General features: G+C 48.3%; 1 protein-coding gene across 1 annotated transcript; it reads right to left on the bottom strand.

Annotated features, from left to right (window-relative positions):
* Window positions 1-4,059: 4,059 nt before the first annotated feature.
* Window positions 4,060-15,274, bottom strand: LOC135533788 (tektin-4-like). Its single transcript, XM_064961019.1, has 6 exons — window positions 14,619-15,274; window positions 14,415-14,485; window positions 11,443-11,586; window positions 6,621-6,843; window positions 5,194-5,348; window positions 4,060-4,536 (listed from the first exon to the last, which is right to left on the bottom strand). Exons 1-6 carry the CDS (start codon window positions 15,156-15,158, stop codon window positions 4,323-4,325), a joined length of 1,347 nt encoding a protein of 448 aa, XP_064817091.1. The 5' UTR covers window positions 15,159-15,274; the 3' UTR covers window positions 4,060-4,322.
* Window positions 15,275-17,043: the final 1,769 nt, after the last annotated feature.

The following is a 17,043-nucleotide window of genomic DNA, read 5'->3' as shown; positions in this document are numbered from 1 at the left end:
ATCTCCTCAGATATTCTGTATCAGAACAGACTCCTATCTCCTCAGATATTCTGTATCAGAACAGACTCCTATCTCCTCAGATATTCTGTATCAGAACAGACTCCTATCTCCTCAGATATTCTGTATCAGAACAGACTCCTATCTCCTCAGATATTCTGTATCAGAACAGACTCCTATCTCCTCAGATATTCTGTATCAGAACAGACTCCTATCTCCTCAGATATTCTGTATCAGAACTGACTCCTATCTCCTCAGATATTCAATATCAGAACAGACTCCTATCTCCTCAGATATTCTGTATCAGAACAGACTCCTATCTCCTCAGATATTCTGTATCAGAACTGACTCCTATCTCCTCAGATATTCTGTATCAGAACAGACTCCTATCTCCTCAGATATTCTGTATCAGAACTGACTCCTATCTCCTCAGATATTATGCTACTGTCACTGTGTTTGTGTTAGCTTTCCAACATTACATTTCTACATCAGATGTGCACAAAGTCATGCTAATCTTTAACTTACAGAGAAACCTTTAAACTCAAGTCACACACGCACACACACACACACACACACACACACACACACACACACACTCTCTCTGATGGTCTCTGTTGAATTCATAGTTCTCTACTGCCATCATGTGGTCAGAGTTAGGTACTGGGTCAGACCAACTGGCTAGGTCAGGGGTAGACAACTTAGGACCAGAGTTAGGTACTGGGTCAGACCAACTGGCTAGTTCAGGGGTAGACAACTTTAAACCAAAGTTATTCCTCTCCTGTATTCCCTGTTCACCCACGACTGCGAGGCCAAACACGACTCCAACACCATCATTAAGTTTGCTGACGACACAATAGTGGTGGGCCTGACCACCGACGACGATGAAACTGCCTATAAGGAGGAGGTCAGAGAACTGGCAGTGTGGTGCCAGGACAACAACCTCTCCCTCAATGTGAGCAAGACAAAAAGGAGCTGATCGTGGACTACAGGAAAAGGTGGGCCAAACAGGCCACCATTAACATCGACGGGGCTGTAGTGGAGCGGGTCGAGAGTTTCCAGTTCATTGGTGTCCACATCACCAACTACCATGGTCCAAACACACCAAGACAGTTGTGAAGAGGGCAGGACAACACCTTTTCCCCTCCGGAGACTGAAAAGACTTGGCATGGGTCCCCAGATCCTCAAAACGTTCTACAGCTGCACCATCGAGAGCATCCTGACTGGTTGGTATGGCAACTGCTCGGCATTTGACCGTAAGGCTCTACAGAGGGTAGTGCGTACGGCCCAGTACATCACTGGGGCCAAGCTTCCTGCCATCCAGGACCTATACAATAGGCGGTGTCAGAGGAAAGACCATAAAATTGTCAGAGACTCCAGTCACCCAAGTTATAGACTGTTTTCTCTGCTACCGCACAGCAAGCGGTACCGGAGCTCCAAGTCTAGGACCAAAAGGCTCCTCAACAGCTTCTACGCACAAGCCATAAGACTGCTGAACAATTCATAAAATCGCCATCAGACAATTTATATTGACCCCCCTTTTGTACACTGCTGCTACTCTCTGTTTATTATCTATGCATAGTCACTTCACCCCCACCTACATGTACAGATTACCTCAACGAGCCTGTACCCCCTCACACTGACTCGGTACCGGTGCCCCCTGTATAGAGCCTCGCTATTGTTGTTCTTATTGTGTTACTTTTTATTATGACTTTTTATTTCAGCCTAATTGGTAAATATTTTATTCTTCTAGAACGGCACTGTTTGTTAAGGGCTTGTAAAGTCAGCATTTCACGGTAAAGTCTATTCTTGTTATATTCGGCACGTGTGAAAAATAAAGTTTGATTTGATTTGGGTAAGACCCACTGTGTGACGGGATTCGTCTTCCTGTGATGAGGAGTTAGAGAGGTCGGACCAATTTGCAGCGTGGTGTGTGTCCATTTCAATAAGACAAACTGAACACTATACGAATAGAAAGTAACAAAGTGAAAGACAGAAAGGACCAGCGAAACAGTTCCGTGTGGAACACAGACACAGAAAACAATCACCCACAACTCAAACGTGAAACCAGGCTACCTAAATATGGTTCTCAATCAGGGACAACGATAAACAGCTGCCTCTGATTGAGAACCATACCAGGCCAAACACAGAAAACCCAAAACATAGAAAAAGGAACATAGACAACCCACCCAACTCACGCCCTGACCATAGAAAAGAACTAAGGTCAGAACGTGACAAACTGACGAGTTCAGGGGAAAACCACTTAGGACCAGAGTTAGGTACTACGATTGCTAAACTGCTTCACTTTCAAAGTGTTCAAAAAATAGTTTCATTCATTGTTTCTCACACAGCGGCCATTTTGCTCTCTCCTTCCTAATAACATGACCGAATACTTAAAGTGACAGTGATCGTTTGGACCAATCAACAGAATTTCAACAAGGGGTCTTACACATTCAATGTATTGTTGTTCTTTACCCAGGAATACATGCATAAGCTTTCTTTCAGTTTCCCTTCATTTCACATTTAATGTAGTGGTTACTCCAAATTGCACCCTATTCCCTATATAGTGCACTTCTTTTAACCAGAGCCCTATTCCCTATATAGTGCACTACTTTAGGCCAGATCCCTATTCCCTATATAGTGCACTTCTTTAGACCAGAGCCCTATATAGTGCACTTCTTTAGACCAGAGCCCTATTCCCTATATAGTGCACTTCTGTAGACCAGAGCCCTATTCCCTATATAGAGCACTTCTTTAGACCAGAGCCCTATTCCCTATATAGTGCACTTCTTTAGACCAGAGCCCTATTACCTATATAGTGCACTTCTTTAGACCAGGGCCCTATTCCCTATATAGTGCACTTCTTTAGACCAGAGCCCTATATGGTGCACTTCTTTAGACCAGAGCCTTATGGGAATAGTGTGCCAGTTGGGATACAGGCCCAGGAAGATGTTCCCTCCCCTCTGTCACTCACAGATCTGATAGGACTGGATGTGTGAAAGCAAGATGGCAGAAATTAGACCAGGGCTGCCCAAACCTCTTCATGGAGATCTACCATCCTGTATGTTTTCAGTCCAACTCTCTTCCAGGGGATCTACCATCCTGTATGTTTTCAGTCCAACTCTCTTCATGGGGATCTACCATCCTGTATGTTTTCAGTCCAACTCTCTTCATGGGGATCTACCATCCTGTATGTTTTCAGTCCAACTCTCTTCCAGGGGATCTACCATCCTGTATGTTTTCAGTCCAACTCTCTTCCAGGGGATCTACCATCCTGTATGTTTTCAGTCCAACTCTCTTCATGGGGATCTACCATCCTGTATGTTTTCAGTCCAACTCTCTTCCTGGGGATCTACCATCCTGTATGTTTTCAGTCCAACTCTCTTCCAGGGGATCTACCATCCTGTATGTTTTCAGTCCAACTCTCTTCCTGGGGATCTACCATCCTGTATGTTTTCAGTCCAACTCTCTTCATGGGGATCTACCATCCTGTATGTTTTCAGTCCAACTCTCTTCATGGGGATCTACCATCCTGTATGTTTTCAGTCCAACTCTCTTCCTGGGGATCTACCATCCTGTATGTTTTCAGTCCAACTCTCTTCCAGGGGATCTACCATCCTGTATGTTTTCAGTCCAACTCTCTTCCTGGGGATCTACCATCCTGTATGTTTTCAGTCCAACTCTCTTCATGGGGATCTACCATCCTGTATGTTTTCAGTCCAACTCTCTTCATGGGGATCTACCATCTTGTAGGTTTTCAGCCCAAACCTCTTCATGGAGATGTACCTTCCTGTTGGTTTTCAGTACAACCCTAATCTAGCACACCTGATTCTACTAATTAGCTTGTCACCAAGACCTGAACTAGCTGAATCAGGTACTGTATGTTACATTAAGGTTGGAGTGAAAACCTACAGGACCGTTGATCTGTAGGAAGAAGTTTGGGTTGCCCTGGGTTACATCTACCAGTTGTGTCAGATACATGAAGGGGAGTGATCGAGGGCAGAGGGGAGTGTCTTACTGCTTTAGTGTACACTCTTAGACGAGTGTCTAGTGATCAGTCAGCTGTGACAGACAAGCCTTTATTGATTGACACAACACAACTGGAAACACCAAGCAAATGCACACAATGTTGCACTAGTCACTAATACAGACTTGACCACACACACACACACACACACACACACACACACACACACACACACACACACACACACACACACACACACACACACACACACACACACACACACACACACACACACACACACACACACACACACACACACACACACACACTTCCCCATATCCCCCTGTCTCTCTCCCTCTCTTCAGTACCCAGACAGGGCTATGATGGTGGGGTAGCGGGTGCGGTGGGACATGCACTTGTCCCTGTCGATGAGCAGGCTGTGGGTCTTACAGCCGATGTCCTTCTCCAGCACCATGCGGGAGTCCTCCAGGTGGGACAGGGAGCTCCGCGCTGCAGACAGCTGCTGCTGCAGGGATGACATGGTCTGGGAGATCTGACCTGCCTCGCCCACCAGGCTGGAGACAGAGAGAGAGAGGGGAAAGAGGGAGGAGAGATAGAGATAGGAGGGGGAGCACAAGGAGAGAGAGAGAGAGAGAGAGAGAGAGAGAGAGAGAGAGAGAGAGAAGAGGAGCTTGTCATAATAGTGTAGGTGTTTGTGAAAGATGGGAGAGAGGATGCGATAGACAGATAGGTTTGGGTGTGTTCGTGTGTATGTCCGTGTGAGTGCTTACTGGCTTGCATCTCTGTCTGTCTGTCTGTCTGTCTGTCTGTCTGTCTGTCTGTCCCTGAATTGTGGGTTGTCCCTACAGAGCTCCGTGTGTGTGTGTGTGTGTGTGTGTGTGTACCTGAATGGTGGGTTGTCCATACAGAGCTCCGTGTGTGTGTGTACCTGAATTGTGGGTTGTCCCTACAGAGCTCCATGTGGGGTCTGTGTGTGTGTGTGTGTGTGTGTGTGTGTGTGTGTGTGCGCGCGTACCTGAATTGTGGGTTGTCCCTACAGAGCTCCATGTGGGGTCTGTGTGTGTGTGTTTGTGCGTGAATTGTGGGTTGTCCCTATAGAGCTCCATGTGGGGTCTTTGTGTGTGTGTGTGTGTGTGTGTGTGTGTGTGTGTGTGTGTGTGTGTGTGTGTGTGTGTGTGTGTGTGTGTGTGTGTGTGTGTGTGTGTGTGTACCTGAATTGTGGGTTGTCCCTACAGAGCTCCATGTGGGGTCTGTGTGAGCGTTGGTGCAGCCGGGACTGAGCCACTCTCAGAGGGGCCTCTTTATCATACAGAGCCTGCTGAAGAGACACTATGTTCCTCTCCTGGGCCCCGATCTGATCCAGGATCTACACACACACACACACACACACACACACAGTGTTGAGTTCAGGTGCAGCATTGTCTGCATTCCAGCCTTAGGGGTTGTGGATAAATACAGTGCCTTCGGAAAGTATTCAGACCCCTTGAATTCTTCCACATTTTGTTACGTTACAGCCTTATTCTAAAATAGATTAAATACAAATAAACCCTCATCAATGTACACACAATACCCCATAATGACATCACAATACCCCATAATGACAAAGCAAAAATAGATTTAAAAAAACAACATTTTTGCAAATATACAAAGAAAAAAAGAAATATCACATTTTCACAAGTATTCAAACCCTTCACTCAGTATTTGGTTGAAGCACCTTTGGCAGTGATTACAGCCTCGAGTCTTCTTGGGTATGAGACTACAAGCTTGGCTCACCTGCATTTGGGGAGTTTCTCCCATTCTTCTCTGCAGATCCTTTCAAGCTGTCAGGTTAGATGAGATATTTTCAGGTCTCTCCAGGGATGTTCGATCAGGTTCAAGTGCGGGCTCTGGCTGGGCTGCTCAAGGACATTCAGAGACTTCCTAAAGACACTCTTGTGTTGTCTTGGTTATTGTTCTGTTGGAAGCTGAACCTTTGCCCCCGTCTGAGATCCTGAGCACTCTGGAGCAGGTTTTCATCAAGGATCGCTCCATTCATCTTTGCCTCGATCCTGACTATACTATTGCGCCTGCCCCTGAAAAACATCCCCACAGCATGATGCTGCCACCACCATGCTTCACTGTAGGGATGGTGCCAGGTTTCCTCCAGACGTGACGCTTGACATTCAAGCCAGAGAGTTCAATCTTGGTTTCATCAGACTTGTTTTCGCTTTGTCATTATGGGGTATTGTGATGTCATTATGGGCTATTGTGATGTCATTATGGGCTGTTGTGATGTCATTATGGGCTATTGTGATGTCATTATGGGCTATTGTGATGTCATTATGGGCTGTTGTGATGTCATTATGGGCTATTGTGATGTCATTATGGGCTATTGTGTGTAGATTGAGGAGGATAAAAAAACAATTGTATCCATTTTAGAATGAGGCTGTAATGTAACAGAATGTGGAAAAGGGAAAGGGGTCTGAATACTTTCTGAAGGCGCTGAATGTCATGAAAACCTTCAGGTCTTCAGATGAAAACATTCCCTTTGCCTGCTGGGTAGGCATTCATTTCTGTATGTTTTGTTTAATTAGAGGAAGGGTTGAGTTTTGGCTATTGAAATGACACACACACACCACCTCCACCAACCCCAACACACCTGAGTGAGATGCAGTTGTAGCTGTGTCTTGGCCTCAGTGAGCTGCAGACAGCGCTGGCTGAAGGCCTGGTCTACGTTAGAGCACTGGACCCTCAGGTCCTCAGCCGTCTCCTGTAGGACCCTCTCCACCAGCAGCCTGAGCTCCACACTGGCCTGCTCCTCCCGCTGAGCCACAGACAGGTTGTCCTGGGTGAAAGACACCCACGCATCATGGTTACACAGCCTGGGAGAGAGATGTTAACACACTATTAATACACACCAACGTGGTGTCTGAGTTGGGGTGCTACTGTGTTGGGGTGGTACTGAGTTGGGGTGGTACTGTGTTGGGGTGGTACTGTGTTGGGGTGGTACTGTGTTGGGGTGGTACTGAGTTGGGGTGGTACTGAGTTGGGGTGGTACTGAGTTGGGGTGGTACTGTGTTGGGGTGGTACTGAGTTGGGGTGGTACTGTGTTGGGGTGGTACTGTGTTGGGGTGGTACTGAGTTGGGGTGGTACTGTGTTGGGGTGGTACTGTGTTGGGGTGGTACTGAGTTGGGGTGGTACTGAGTTGGGGTGGTACTGAGTTGGGGTGGTACTGAGTTGGGGTGGTACTGAGTTGGGGTGGTACTGAGTTGGGGTGGTACTGTGTTGGGGTGGTACTGTGTTGGGGTGGTACTGTGTTGGGGTGGTACTGAGTTGGGGTTGGGGTGGTACTGTGTTGGGGTGGTACTGAGTTGGGGTTGGGGTGGTACTGAGTTGGGGTGGGACTGTGTGTATTATACAGCTACTCACTGGACCTGTAGGTTGTCTGAGTTGGGGTGGTACTGAGTTGGGGTGGTACTGAGTTGGGGTGGTACTGAGTTGGGGTGGTACTGTGTTGGGGTGGTACTGAGTTGGGGTGGTACTGTGTTGGGGTGGTACTGTGTTGGGGTGGTACTGAGTTGGGGTGGTACTGAGTTGGGGTGGTACTGTGTTGGGGTGGTACTGTGTTGGGGTGGTACTGAGTTGGGGTGGTACTGTGTTGGGGTGGTACTGAGTTGGGGTGGTACTGAGTTGGGGTGGTACTGAGTTGGGGTGGTACTGAGTTGGGGTGGTACTGTGTTGGGGTGGTACTGAGTGTATTATACAGCTACTCACTGGTCCTGTAGGGTGTCTGAGTTGGGGTGGTACTGAGTTGGGGTGGTACTGAGTTGGGGTTGGGGTGGTACTGAGTTGGGGTGGTACTGAGTTGGGGTTGGGGTGGTACTGAGTTGGGGTGGTACTGAGTTGGGGTGGTACTGAGTTGGGGTTGGGGTGGTACTGAGTTGGGGTGGTACTGAGTTGGGGTTGGGGTGGTACTGAGTTGGGGTGGTACTGAGTTGGGGTTGGGGTGGTACTGAGTTGGGGTGGTACTGAGTTGGGGTGGTACTGAGTTGGGGTTGGGGTGGTACTGAGTTGGGGTGGTACTGAGTTGGGGTGGTACTGTGTTGGGGTGGTACTGAGTTGGGGTTGGGGTGGTACTGAGTTGGGGTGGTACTGAGTTGGGGTGGTACTGTGTTGGGGTGGTACTGAGTTGGGGTTGGGGTGGTACTGAGTTGGGGTGGTACTGAGTTGGGGTGGTACTGAGTTGGGGTTGGGGTGGTACTGAGTTGGGGTGGTACTGAGTTGGGGTGGTACTGAGTTGGGGTTGGGGTGGTACTGAGTTGGGGTGGTACTGAGTTGGGGTTGGGGTGGTACTGAGTTGGGGTGGTACTGAGTTGGGGTTGGGGTGGTACTGAGTTGGGGTGGTACTGAGTTGGGGTTGGGGTGGTACTGAGTTGGGGTGGTACTGAGTTGGGGTGGTACTGAGTTGGGGTTGGGGTGGTACTGAGTTGGGGTGGTACTGAGTTGGGGTTGGGGTGGTACTGAGTTGGGGTGGTACTGAGTTGGGGTGGTACTGAGTTGGGGTTGGGGTGGTACTGAGTTGGGGTGGTACTGAGTTGGGGTTGGGGTGGTACTGAGTTGGGGTGGTACTGAGTTGGGGTTGGGGTGGTACTGAGTTGGGGTGGTACTGAGTTGGGGTTGGGGTGGTACTGAGTTGGGGTGGTACTGAGTTGGGGTGGTACTGAGTTGGGGTGGTACTGTGTTGGGGTGGTACTGAGTTGGGGTTGGGGTGGTACTGAGTTGGGGTGGTACTGAGTTGGGGTGGTACTGTGTTGGGGTGGTACTGAGTTGGGGTTGGGGTGGTACTGAGTTGGGGTGGTACTGAGTTGGGGTTGGGGTGGTACTGAGTTGGGGTGGTACTGAGTTGGGGTGGTACTGAGTTGGGGTTGGGGTGGTACTGAGTTGGGGTGGTACTGAGTTGGGGTTGGGGTGGTACTGAGTTGGGGTGGTACTGAGTTGGGGTTGGGGTGGTACTGAGTTGGGGTGGTACTGAGTTGGGGTTGGGGTGGTACTGAGTTGGGGTGGTACTGGGTTGGGGTGGTACTGAGTTGGGGTGGTACTGAGTTGGGGTGGTACTGAGTTGGGGTTGGGGTGGTACTGAGTTGGGGTGGTACTGAGTTGGGGTGGTACTGAGTTGGGGTGGTACTGTGTTGGGGTGGTACTGAGTTGGGGTGGTACTGTGTGTATTATACAGCTACTCACTGGTCCTGTAGGTTGTCTGAGTTGGGGTGGTACTGAGTTGGGGTGGTACTGTGTGTATTATACAGCTACTCACTGGACCTGTAGGTTGTCTGAGTTGGGGTGGTACTGAGTTGGGGTGGTACTGAGTTGGGGTGGTACTGAGTTGGGGTGGTACTGAGTTGGGGTGGTACTGAGTTGGGGTGGTACTGTGTTGGGGTGGTACTGAGTTGGGGTGGTATTGTGTTGGGGTGGTACTGAGTTGGGGTGGTACTGAGTTGGGGTGGTACTGAGTTGGGGTGGTACTGAGTTGGGGTGGTACTGTGTTGGGGTGGTACTGTGTTGGGGTGGTACTGAGTTGGGGTGGTACTGAGTTGGGGTGGTACTGAGTTGGGGTTGGGGTGGTACTGAGTTGGGGTGGTACTGAGTTGGGGTGGTACTGTGTTGGGGTGGTACTGAGTTGGGGTTGGGGTGGTACTGAGTTGGGGTGGTACTGAGTTGGGGTGGTACTGTGTTGGGGTGGTACTGAGTTGGGGTTGGGGTGGTACTGAGTTGGGGTGGTACTGAGTTGGGGTGGTACTGAGTTGGGGTTGGGGTGGTACTGAGTTGGGGTGGTACTGAGTTGGGGTGGTACTGAGTTGGGGTTGGGGTGGTACTGAGTTGGGGTGGTACTGAGTTGGGGTTGGGGTGGTACTGAGTTGGGGTGGTACTGAGTTGGGGTTGGGGTGGTACTGAGTTGGGGTGGTACTGAGTTGGGGTTGGGGTGGTACTGAGTTGGGGTGGTACTGAGTTGGGGTTGGGGTGGTACTGAGTTACTGAGTTGGGGTGGTACTGAGTTGGGGTGGTACTGAGTTGGGGTTGGGGTGGTACTGAGTTGGGGTGGTACTGAGTTGGGGTTGGGGTGGTACTGAGTTGGGGTGGTACTGAGTTGGGGTTGGGGTGGTACTGAGTTGGGGTTGGGGTGGTACTGAGTTGGGGTGGTACTGAGTTGGGGTTGGGGTGGTACTGAGTTGGGGTGGTACTGAGTTGGGGTTGGGGTGGTACTGAGTTGGGGTGGTACTGAGTTGGGGTTGGGGTGGTACTGAGTTGGGGTGGTACTGAGTTGGGGTGGTACTGAGTTGGGGTGGTACTGTGTTGGGGTGGTACTGAGTTGGGGTTGGGGTGGTACTGAGTTGGGGTGGTACTGAGTTGGGGTGGTACTGTGTTGGGGTGGTACTGAGTTGGGGTTGGGGTGGTACTGAGTTGGGGTGGTACTGAGTTGGGGTTGGGGTGGTACTGAGTTGGGGTGGTACTGAGTTGGGGTTGGGGTGGTACTGAGTTGGGGTGGTACTGAGTTGGGGTTGGGGTGGTACTGAGTTGGGGTGGTACTGAGTTGGGGTTGGGGTGGTACTGAGTTGGGGTGGTACTGGGTTGGGGTGGTACTGAGTTGGGGTGGTACTGAGTTGGGGTGGTACTGAGTTGGGGTTGGGGTGGTACTGAGTTGGGGTGGTACTGAGTTGGGGTGGTACTGAGTTGGGGTGGTACTGTGTTGGGGTGGTACTGAGTTGGGGTGGTACTGTGTGTATTATACAGCTACTCACTGGTCCTGTAGGTTGTCTGAGTTGGGGTGGTACTGAGTTGGGGTGGTACTGTGTGTATTATACAGCTACTCACTGGACCTGTAGGTTGTCTGAGTTGGGGTGGTACTGAGTTGGGGTGGTACTGAGTTGGGGTGGTACTGAGTTGGGGTGGTACTGAGTTGGGGTGGTACTGAGTTGGGGTGGTACTGAGTTGGGGTGGTACTGTGTTGGGGTGGTACTGAGTTGGGGTGGTATTGTGTTGGGGTGGTACTGAGTTGGGGTGGTACTGTGTTGGGGTGGTACTGAGTTGGGGTGGTACTGAGTTGGGGTGGTACTGAGTTGGGGTGGTACTGTGTTGGGGTGGTACTGTGTTGGGGTGGTACTGAGTTGGGGTGGTACTGAGTTGGGGTGGTACTGAGTTGGGGTGGTACTGTGTTGGGGTGGTACTGTGTTGAGGTGGTACTGTGTTGAGGTGGTACTGAGTTGGGGTGGTACTGAGTTGGGGTGGTACTGTGTTGAGGTGGTACTGTGTTGGGGTGGTACTGAGTTGGGGTGGTACTGAGTGTATTATACAGCTACTCACTGGACCTGTAGGTTGTCTGAGTTGGGGTGTTACTGTGTTGGGGTGGTACTGAGTTGGGGTGGTACTGAGTTGGGGTGGTACTGTGTTGGGGTGGTACTGAGTGTATTATACAGCTACTCACTGGACCTGTAGGTTGTCTGAGTTGGGGTGGTACTGTGTGTCAGTACTCATGTTGTTGTAGCGACCACACTGGTCATCCAGACTGTAGGCCTGGTACTTATCAGACCAGTCCAGCTCTAGAGTCTGCTTGGCATCTCTGTTACACCTGATACACACACACAGTGGGACACAGTGAGGGGCAGAAAGCCAGTGTGGGGGTCTGATGAGGGTCTGGTAGGGAGTGAAAAGCTGAAGTGAGGATCGTCATGTGACTAACTGTTCAGCAGTATAATAGTCATGTGACTAACTGTTCAGCAGTCTAATAGCTTTGTGGTAGAAGCTGTTCAGGAGCCTTTTGGTCCTAGACTTGGCGCTCCGGTACTGCTTGCCATGTGGTAGCAGAGAGAACAGTCTATGACTAGAGTGGCTGGAGTCTTTGACAATTTTTAGGGCCTTCCTCTGACACCACCTGGTATAGAGGTCCTGGATGGCAGGGAGCTCAGCCCCAGTTATGTACTGGGCCATACGCACTACCCTTGAACAGGGAATAGAGGATGGGCCTTAGCAACACAGGGGACGTGAAATTAAGAATACATTTTTTGTATTTGCGATGTGTTGCCAGGTTACCATTTTCCAATGAAGCACTGTGAGTAGCTGGACACACGATAATGCCCCACTGTTCAAAAGGAATGTTCAAGAAGGCTAAAAACAAATGATTGATGGATGAACACACACTTTTCAAATGTTGGGTGTGCTAACTATATGTTTTTTTGGAACAATAAAAAAATAAATGATTTAACCTTTCTTTAACTAGGCAAGTCAGTTAAGAGCAAATTATTATTTACAATGACGGCCTACCCCAGGCTAAACCCGGACGACGCTGGGACAATTGTGCGCCACCCTATGGGACTCCCAGTCACGGCCGGATGTGATACAGCCTGGATGAATCACAACGTTAGTAAAGTAATGACTGTTTCAGACACGTTTCAGTTGAATGTTTTCAGAGGTGGGACAAAGTAATTGTTTTACAAGTCACAAGTAAGTCTCAAGTCTTAGCACTCAAGTCAAGTCCCAAGTCAAGACAGGCAAGTCTGAGTCAAGTCCAAAGTCAAGACCGTCAAGTATCAAGTCAAGACAGGCAAGTCCGAGTCAAGTCCAAAGTCGAGACCGTTAAGTATCAAGTCAAGTCTCAAGTCCTAAACTTTGAGTTTTGATTCCTAAACAAGTCATAATGTGCTCTTCACCAAATGTAATACCATTTCATATTTTTAACAAGAGTAATAGTTAGTATATTACATTCACGCAAATCATGAATGCTTTTAAAAATATCTATATATTTATTGCTTTCCAAATAAATGTTATATTTCCATGGAAATACATGGGTAGCCCTGAGAAAGTCCCCGTCCCCATAGTGATCGACTATCGAGGATCGCTATGGGGCGCAATCGGGCAATGTAGGCTTGTACACAATCGCCCAACCTTGTTTTAGGAACAGCAGTAATATCAGGGAGGCTTTAGGCTACCAACTGCCTAGCCAGTTGTAGCTCAAGTTTGGGTGCAAATGATCACGTTCCCGCACTGACTGACTGTGTGGAGGCTCATTGATTTAAAATTATCTTAGCCCACATGATACTCTATTAAAGTAATAAAATATATAGCTGTCGGCTATATTAGCCACGATTTACCGTTCTTTGTGCAGATTCAAATGTCGAACAAAGTTGGAAATTGTTGCGCCTCCGGCTGTAATTTTCTTCCCGCATGAAGTTGCAATCTGATTTGTGACACACTTCTTGCACAATTTGATTGGTTGCTGTCCGATTCAAACTGTAATCCGTTAAATGAAGTGTTGATGCACCGCACACTTTTTTTAATAGGTTTGCATGGTTTGTGCGAGTACCTACGTGCTCCAGACAGTAGGGGGAGCCAGAAGACTAAAACTCAAAGGACACCTTGTCCCCCATATCAGGGTCCTATTCATTAATACACACTGAGCAAAACTTAGACAATCAATATGCAAGGGAAAACAAAAATGAACGTTTCTTATTGGGCAACTTCTGGTAGTCCATTCCTGTTTGAGTTTAATTTCCTTTTTTTGGTGCCTAATGAACAGGCTTCAACCCAGCTCAGCTGTAGTCTTAATGAATAGGCTACAACCCAGCTCAGCTGTAGTCTTAATGAATAGGCTACAACCCAGCTCAGCTGTAGTCTTAATGAACAGGCTACAACCCAGCTCAGCTGTAGTCTTAATGAACAGGCTACAACCCAGCTCAGCTGTAGTCTTAATGAATAGGCTTCAACCCAGCTCAGCTGTAGTCTTAATGAACAGGCTACAACCCAGCTCAGCTGTAGTCTTAATGAATAGGCTTCAACCCAGCTCAGCTGTAGTCTTAATGAATAGGCTTCAACCCAGCTCAGCTGTAGTCTTAATGAACAGGCTACAACCCAGCTCAGCTGTAGTCTTACTGAACAGGCTACAACCCAGCTCAGCTGTAGTCTTAATGAACAGGCTACAACCCAGCTCAGCTGTAGTCTTAATGAACAGGCTACAACTCAGCTCAGGTCTTAATGAACAACAACCCAGCTCAGCTGTAGTCTTAATGAAGTCAGGCTACAACCCAGCTCAGCTGTAGTCTTAATGAACAGGCTACAACCCAGCTCAGCTGTAGTCTTAATGAATAGGCTACAACTCAGCTCAGCTGTAGTCTTAATGAACAGGCTACAACCCAGCTCAGCTGTAGTCTTAATGAACAGGCTACAACCCAGCTCAGCTGTAGTCTTAATGAACAGGCTACAACCCAGCTCAGCTGTAGTCTTAATGAACAGGCTATAACCCAGCTCAGTTAGCTGTAGTCCTTTGGGCCTTTCCTAGAATAATGTGTGGAAATGTGTGATGACACAATCAAATGAAAATAGAGGATCTTGTAAATAAACCATGTATGTAGTTACTGCTGATGCATCTAAAACATTCATTGTGACACTAATTGTGACACTCACTTGATTTGATTGACAGCCTGACTCAGCGTTCTCTTCAACAGAGCCTGGATGCTCCTGATCAACTCCACCTCCTGCGGTACACAAACACAACCATCACCTTATTTTCACATTGGTTTCTAGTGAAATAACGTCTAGGCAACATTTAGTAATGATACAAGTATTTCGACTTGAGCAAAGACAAGTCGATGTTATTGTTTTAATCACCTTAAGCAGCTCCTCCTCTACGTCGTCTTTAACCAGGTCGGGACCCAGCCGCCGTTCCCGACAGGTTAGGTTATCCGTGGCGATGGCGAACGGGATCTCGGTGGCGTCCAGCGCCTTCAACAGCCTTCTCTTCTGCCCCAGGAGGAGGTCTGTCTCGGCCACCAGCTTCTCGATGTGCCGCTGCAGCTCCGACTTCCAGAAGTGGATATGCTGCAGTCTCTCTCCCAGGTGCCGCGTCCCCTCAGCTTGGGTGCGCAGAGTCCCGGCCTCGGTCTCTTGATACAGTGTTTTGGACTCATGGCAAATCCTCTCGGCGTTGTTTCGGTCAGTAGCGGCCTGGTGAAGGGTAGAGAAGTTATTGATGTGCCATTCCTCCGGGATGTACTTGGATGAACGGTACCCCGCCGTAGCCAAGCCGGAGGAGGGATAGAAGCCCTCCTTGAATGTGGCCTCTGCGTCTGGAGGCGGGAACGGCTCGCCTGCTTGGGCAACTGACCTGCTGTCGAAATTATGTCTGGCCACTAAAACTTCTGAAGACATTTTGTGGCGAATTGGTGATACCTGATATTAAAAACACTGCGATCCGACACAGGATTGTAGTTAACGGAGTCGCAGCATAACAAGAGCCACACAGGGGAAGTGAAGAATCACATGTTTTGTATTTGCGCTGCGTTGCCAGGTGACCTGTTTCCAAGGAAACACTGTGTAACTGGACACGCGATAATGCCCCGCGGTTCCAAATTATTTATCAGGTAACAACAAATGGTGCATGGAGGAACACACACACACATATTTTTTCAAATGTATTCATCTGAATATAGGCCTATGTTAGGTGTGCTAACTAAATTTATATACCCATTTATATGTCCAAAAATGGATGTCGCAACTAAGGATTGCCACTTTAATTGATGAATAATAATTGTTTTAATAATGTCAATAATAACTTGAACTTTTAACATGACAGTGGCCCCTGTGTTTTTTTCCCAGAAACATACATGCAGACCCCCACACACACACACACACCCACACCCACACACACATACACACACAAGCATATTCACACCCCTCCAACCCTCCACTTTAAAACCCTTTAAAGAGTCATAGGTCGCTGGTCTATTGATGGGAATCAGAGTCTTCAGGGCTGTGTCCCAAATTACACCCTGTTCCCCAGATAGTGTACTACTTGTGACCAAGTAGTGTGACCAGATAGTGTACTACTTGTCATTGTCATTTGGGAAACACTCCTGGTGTGAGGGGAATTTCCTGTTTCACTGGGCTTTGCCACACAGTGATGATGCAATTACACTGGAACTAGTGAGTGACCAATGGGAGTCTCTCTCTCTCTCTCTCTCTCTCTCTCTCTCTCTCTCAATTTAAGGGCTGTATTGGTATGGGAAACATGTTAACATTGTTAACATTGCACTCACAAAAGTTCCAAAAGAATAAAGACATTACACATGTCATATTATGTATATTTATAGTGTTGTAACAATGTGCAAATGGTTAAAGTACAAAAGGGAAAATAAATCAACGTATATGTGTTGTTTTTACAATGGTGTTTGTTCTTCACTGGTTGACCTTTTCTTGTGGCAACAGGTCACACATCTTGCTGCTGTGATGGCACACTGTTGTATTTCATCCAATAGATATGGGAGTTTATCAAATTTGGGTTTGTTTTCTAATTCTTTGTCTTGTCTCTCTCAGCTCGTTCACAGCTTTGTTTAGGCCGAGGGATGTATAGTTTTTTGTGTGCTCTAGGGCAATGGTGTCTACATGGAATTTATATTTGTGGTCCTGACATTTTTTGGAACAACATTATTTTTTATCTTACTGATGTTTACTGTCAGGGCCCAGATCTGACAGAATATGTGCAGAAGATCTAGGTGCTGCTGTAGGCCTTCTCTCTCTCTGTCTGTCTGGAGTAGCAGCTCTGAACTTTAGCTCCACACAGTCCACAGTACCTCGTCTCCTCCAGGACCCCAGCCCACAGTACCTCGTCTCCTCCAGGGCTCCAGTCCACAGTACCTCGTCTCCTCCAGGGCTCCAGACAGACAGCGCTGTTAGACGTGTACACACAGACAGCGCTGTTAGATGTGTACACACAGACAGCTCTGTTAGATGTTTCCTCACAGACAGCGCTGTTAGACGTGTACACACAGACAGCGCTGTTAGACGTGTACACACAGACAGCGCTGTTAGATGTGTACACACAGACAGCTCTGTTAGATGTTTCCTCACAGACAGCGCTGTTAGACGTGTACACACAGACATCGCTGTTAGACGTGTACACACAGACAGCGCTGTTAGACGTGTACACACAGACAGCGCTGTTAGACGTGTACACACAGACAGAGCTGTTAGATGTGTACACACAGACAGCGCTGTTAGACGTGTACACACAGACAGCGCTGTTAGATGTGTACAC

This window comes from Oncorhynchus masou, chromosome 5 (genome assembly GCF_036934945.1).
Source record: "Oncorhynchus masou masou isolate Uvic2021 chromosome 5, UVic_Omas_1.1, whole genome shotgun sequence".
NCBI classification, from domain to species: domain Eukaryota; kingdom Metazoa; phylum Chordata; class Actinopteri; order Salmoniformes; family Salmonidae; genus Oncorhynchus; species Oncorhynchus masou.
This window is presented reverse-complemented; position numbering and strand designations above follow the sequence as displayed.

Excerpts from the sequence above, each read along its gene's own strand:
- LOC135533788 (XM_064961019.1), bottom strand. The coding sequence starts at position 15,158 with ATGTCTTCAGAAGTTTTAGTGGCCAGACATAATTTCGACAGCAGGTCA. Across the intron at positions 11,587-14,414 it reads CAGGCTGTCAATCAAATCAA|GTGTAACAGAGATGCCAAGC; the intron begins GTGAGTGTCACA and ends TGTGTGTATCAG. Across the intron at positions 6,844-11,442 it reads TCAGACAACCTACAGGTCCA|GCTGTGTAACCATGATGCGT; the intron begins GTGAGTAGCTGT and ends TCTCTCTCCCAG.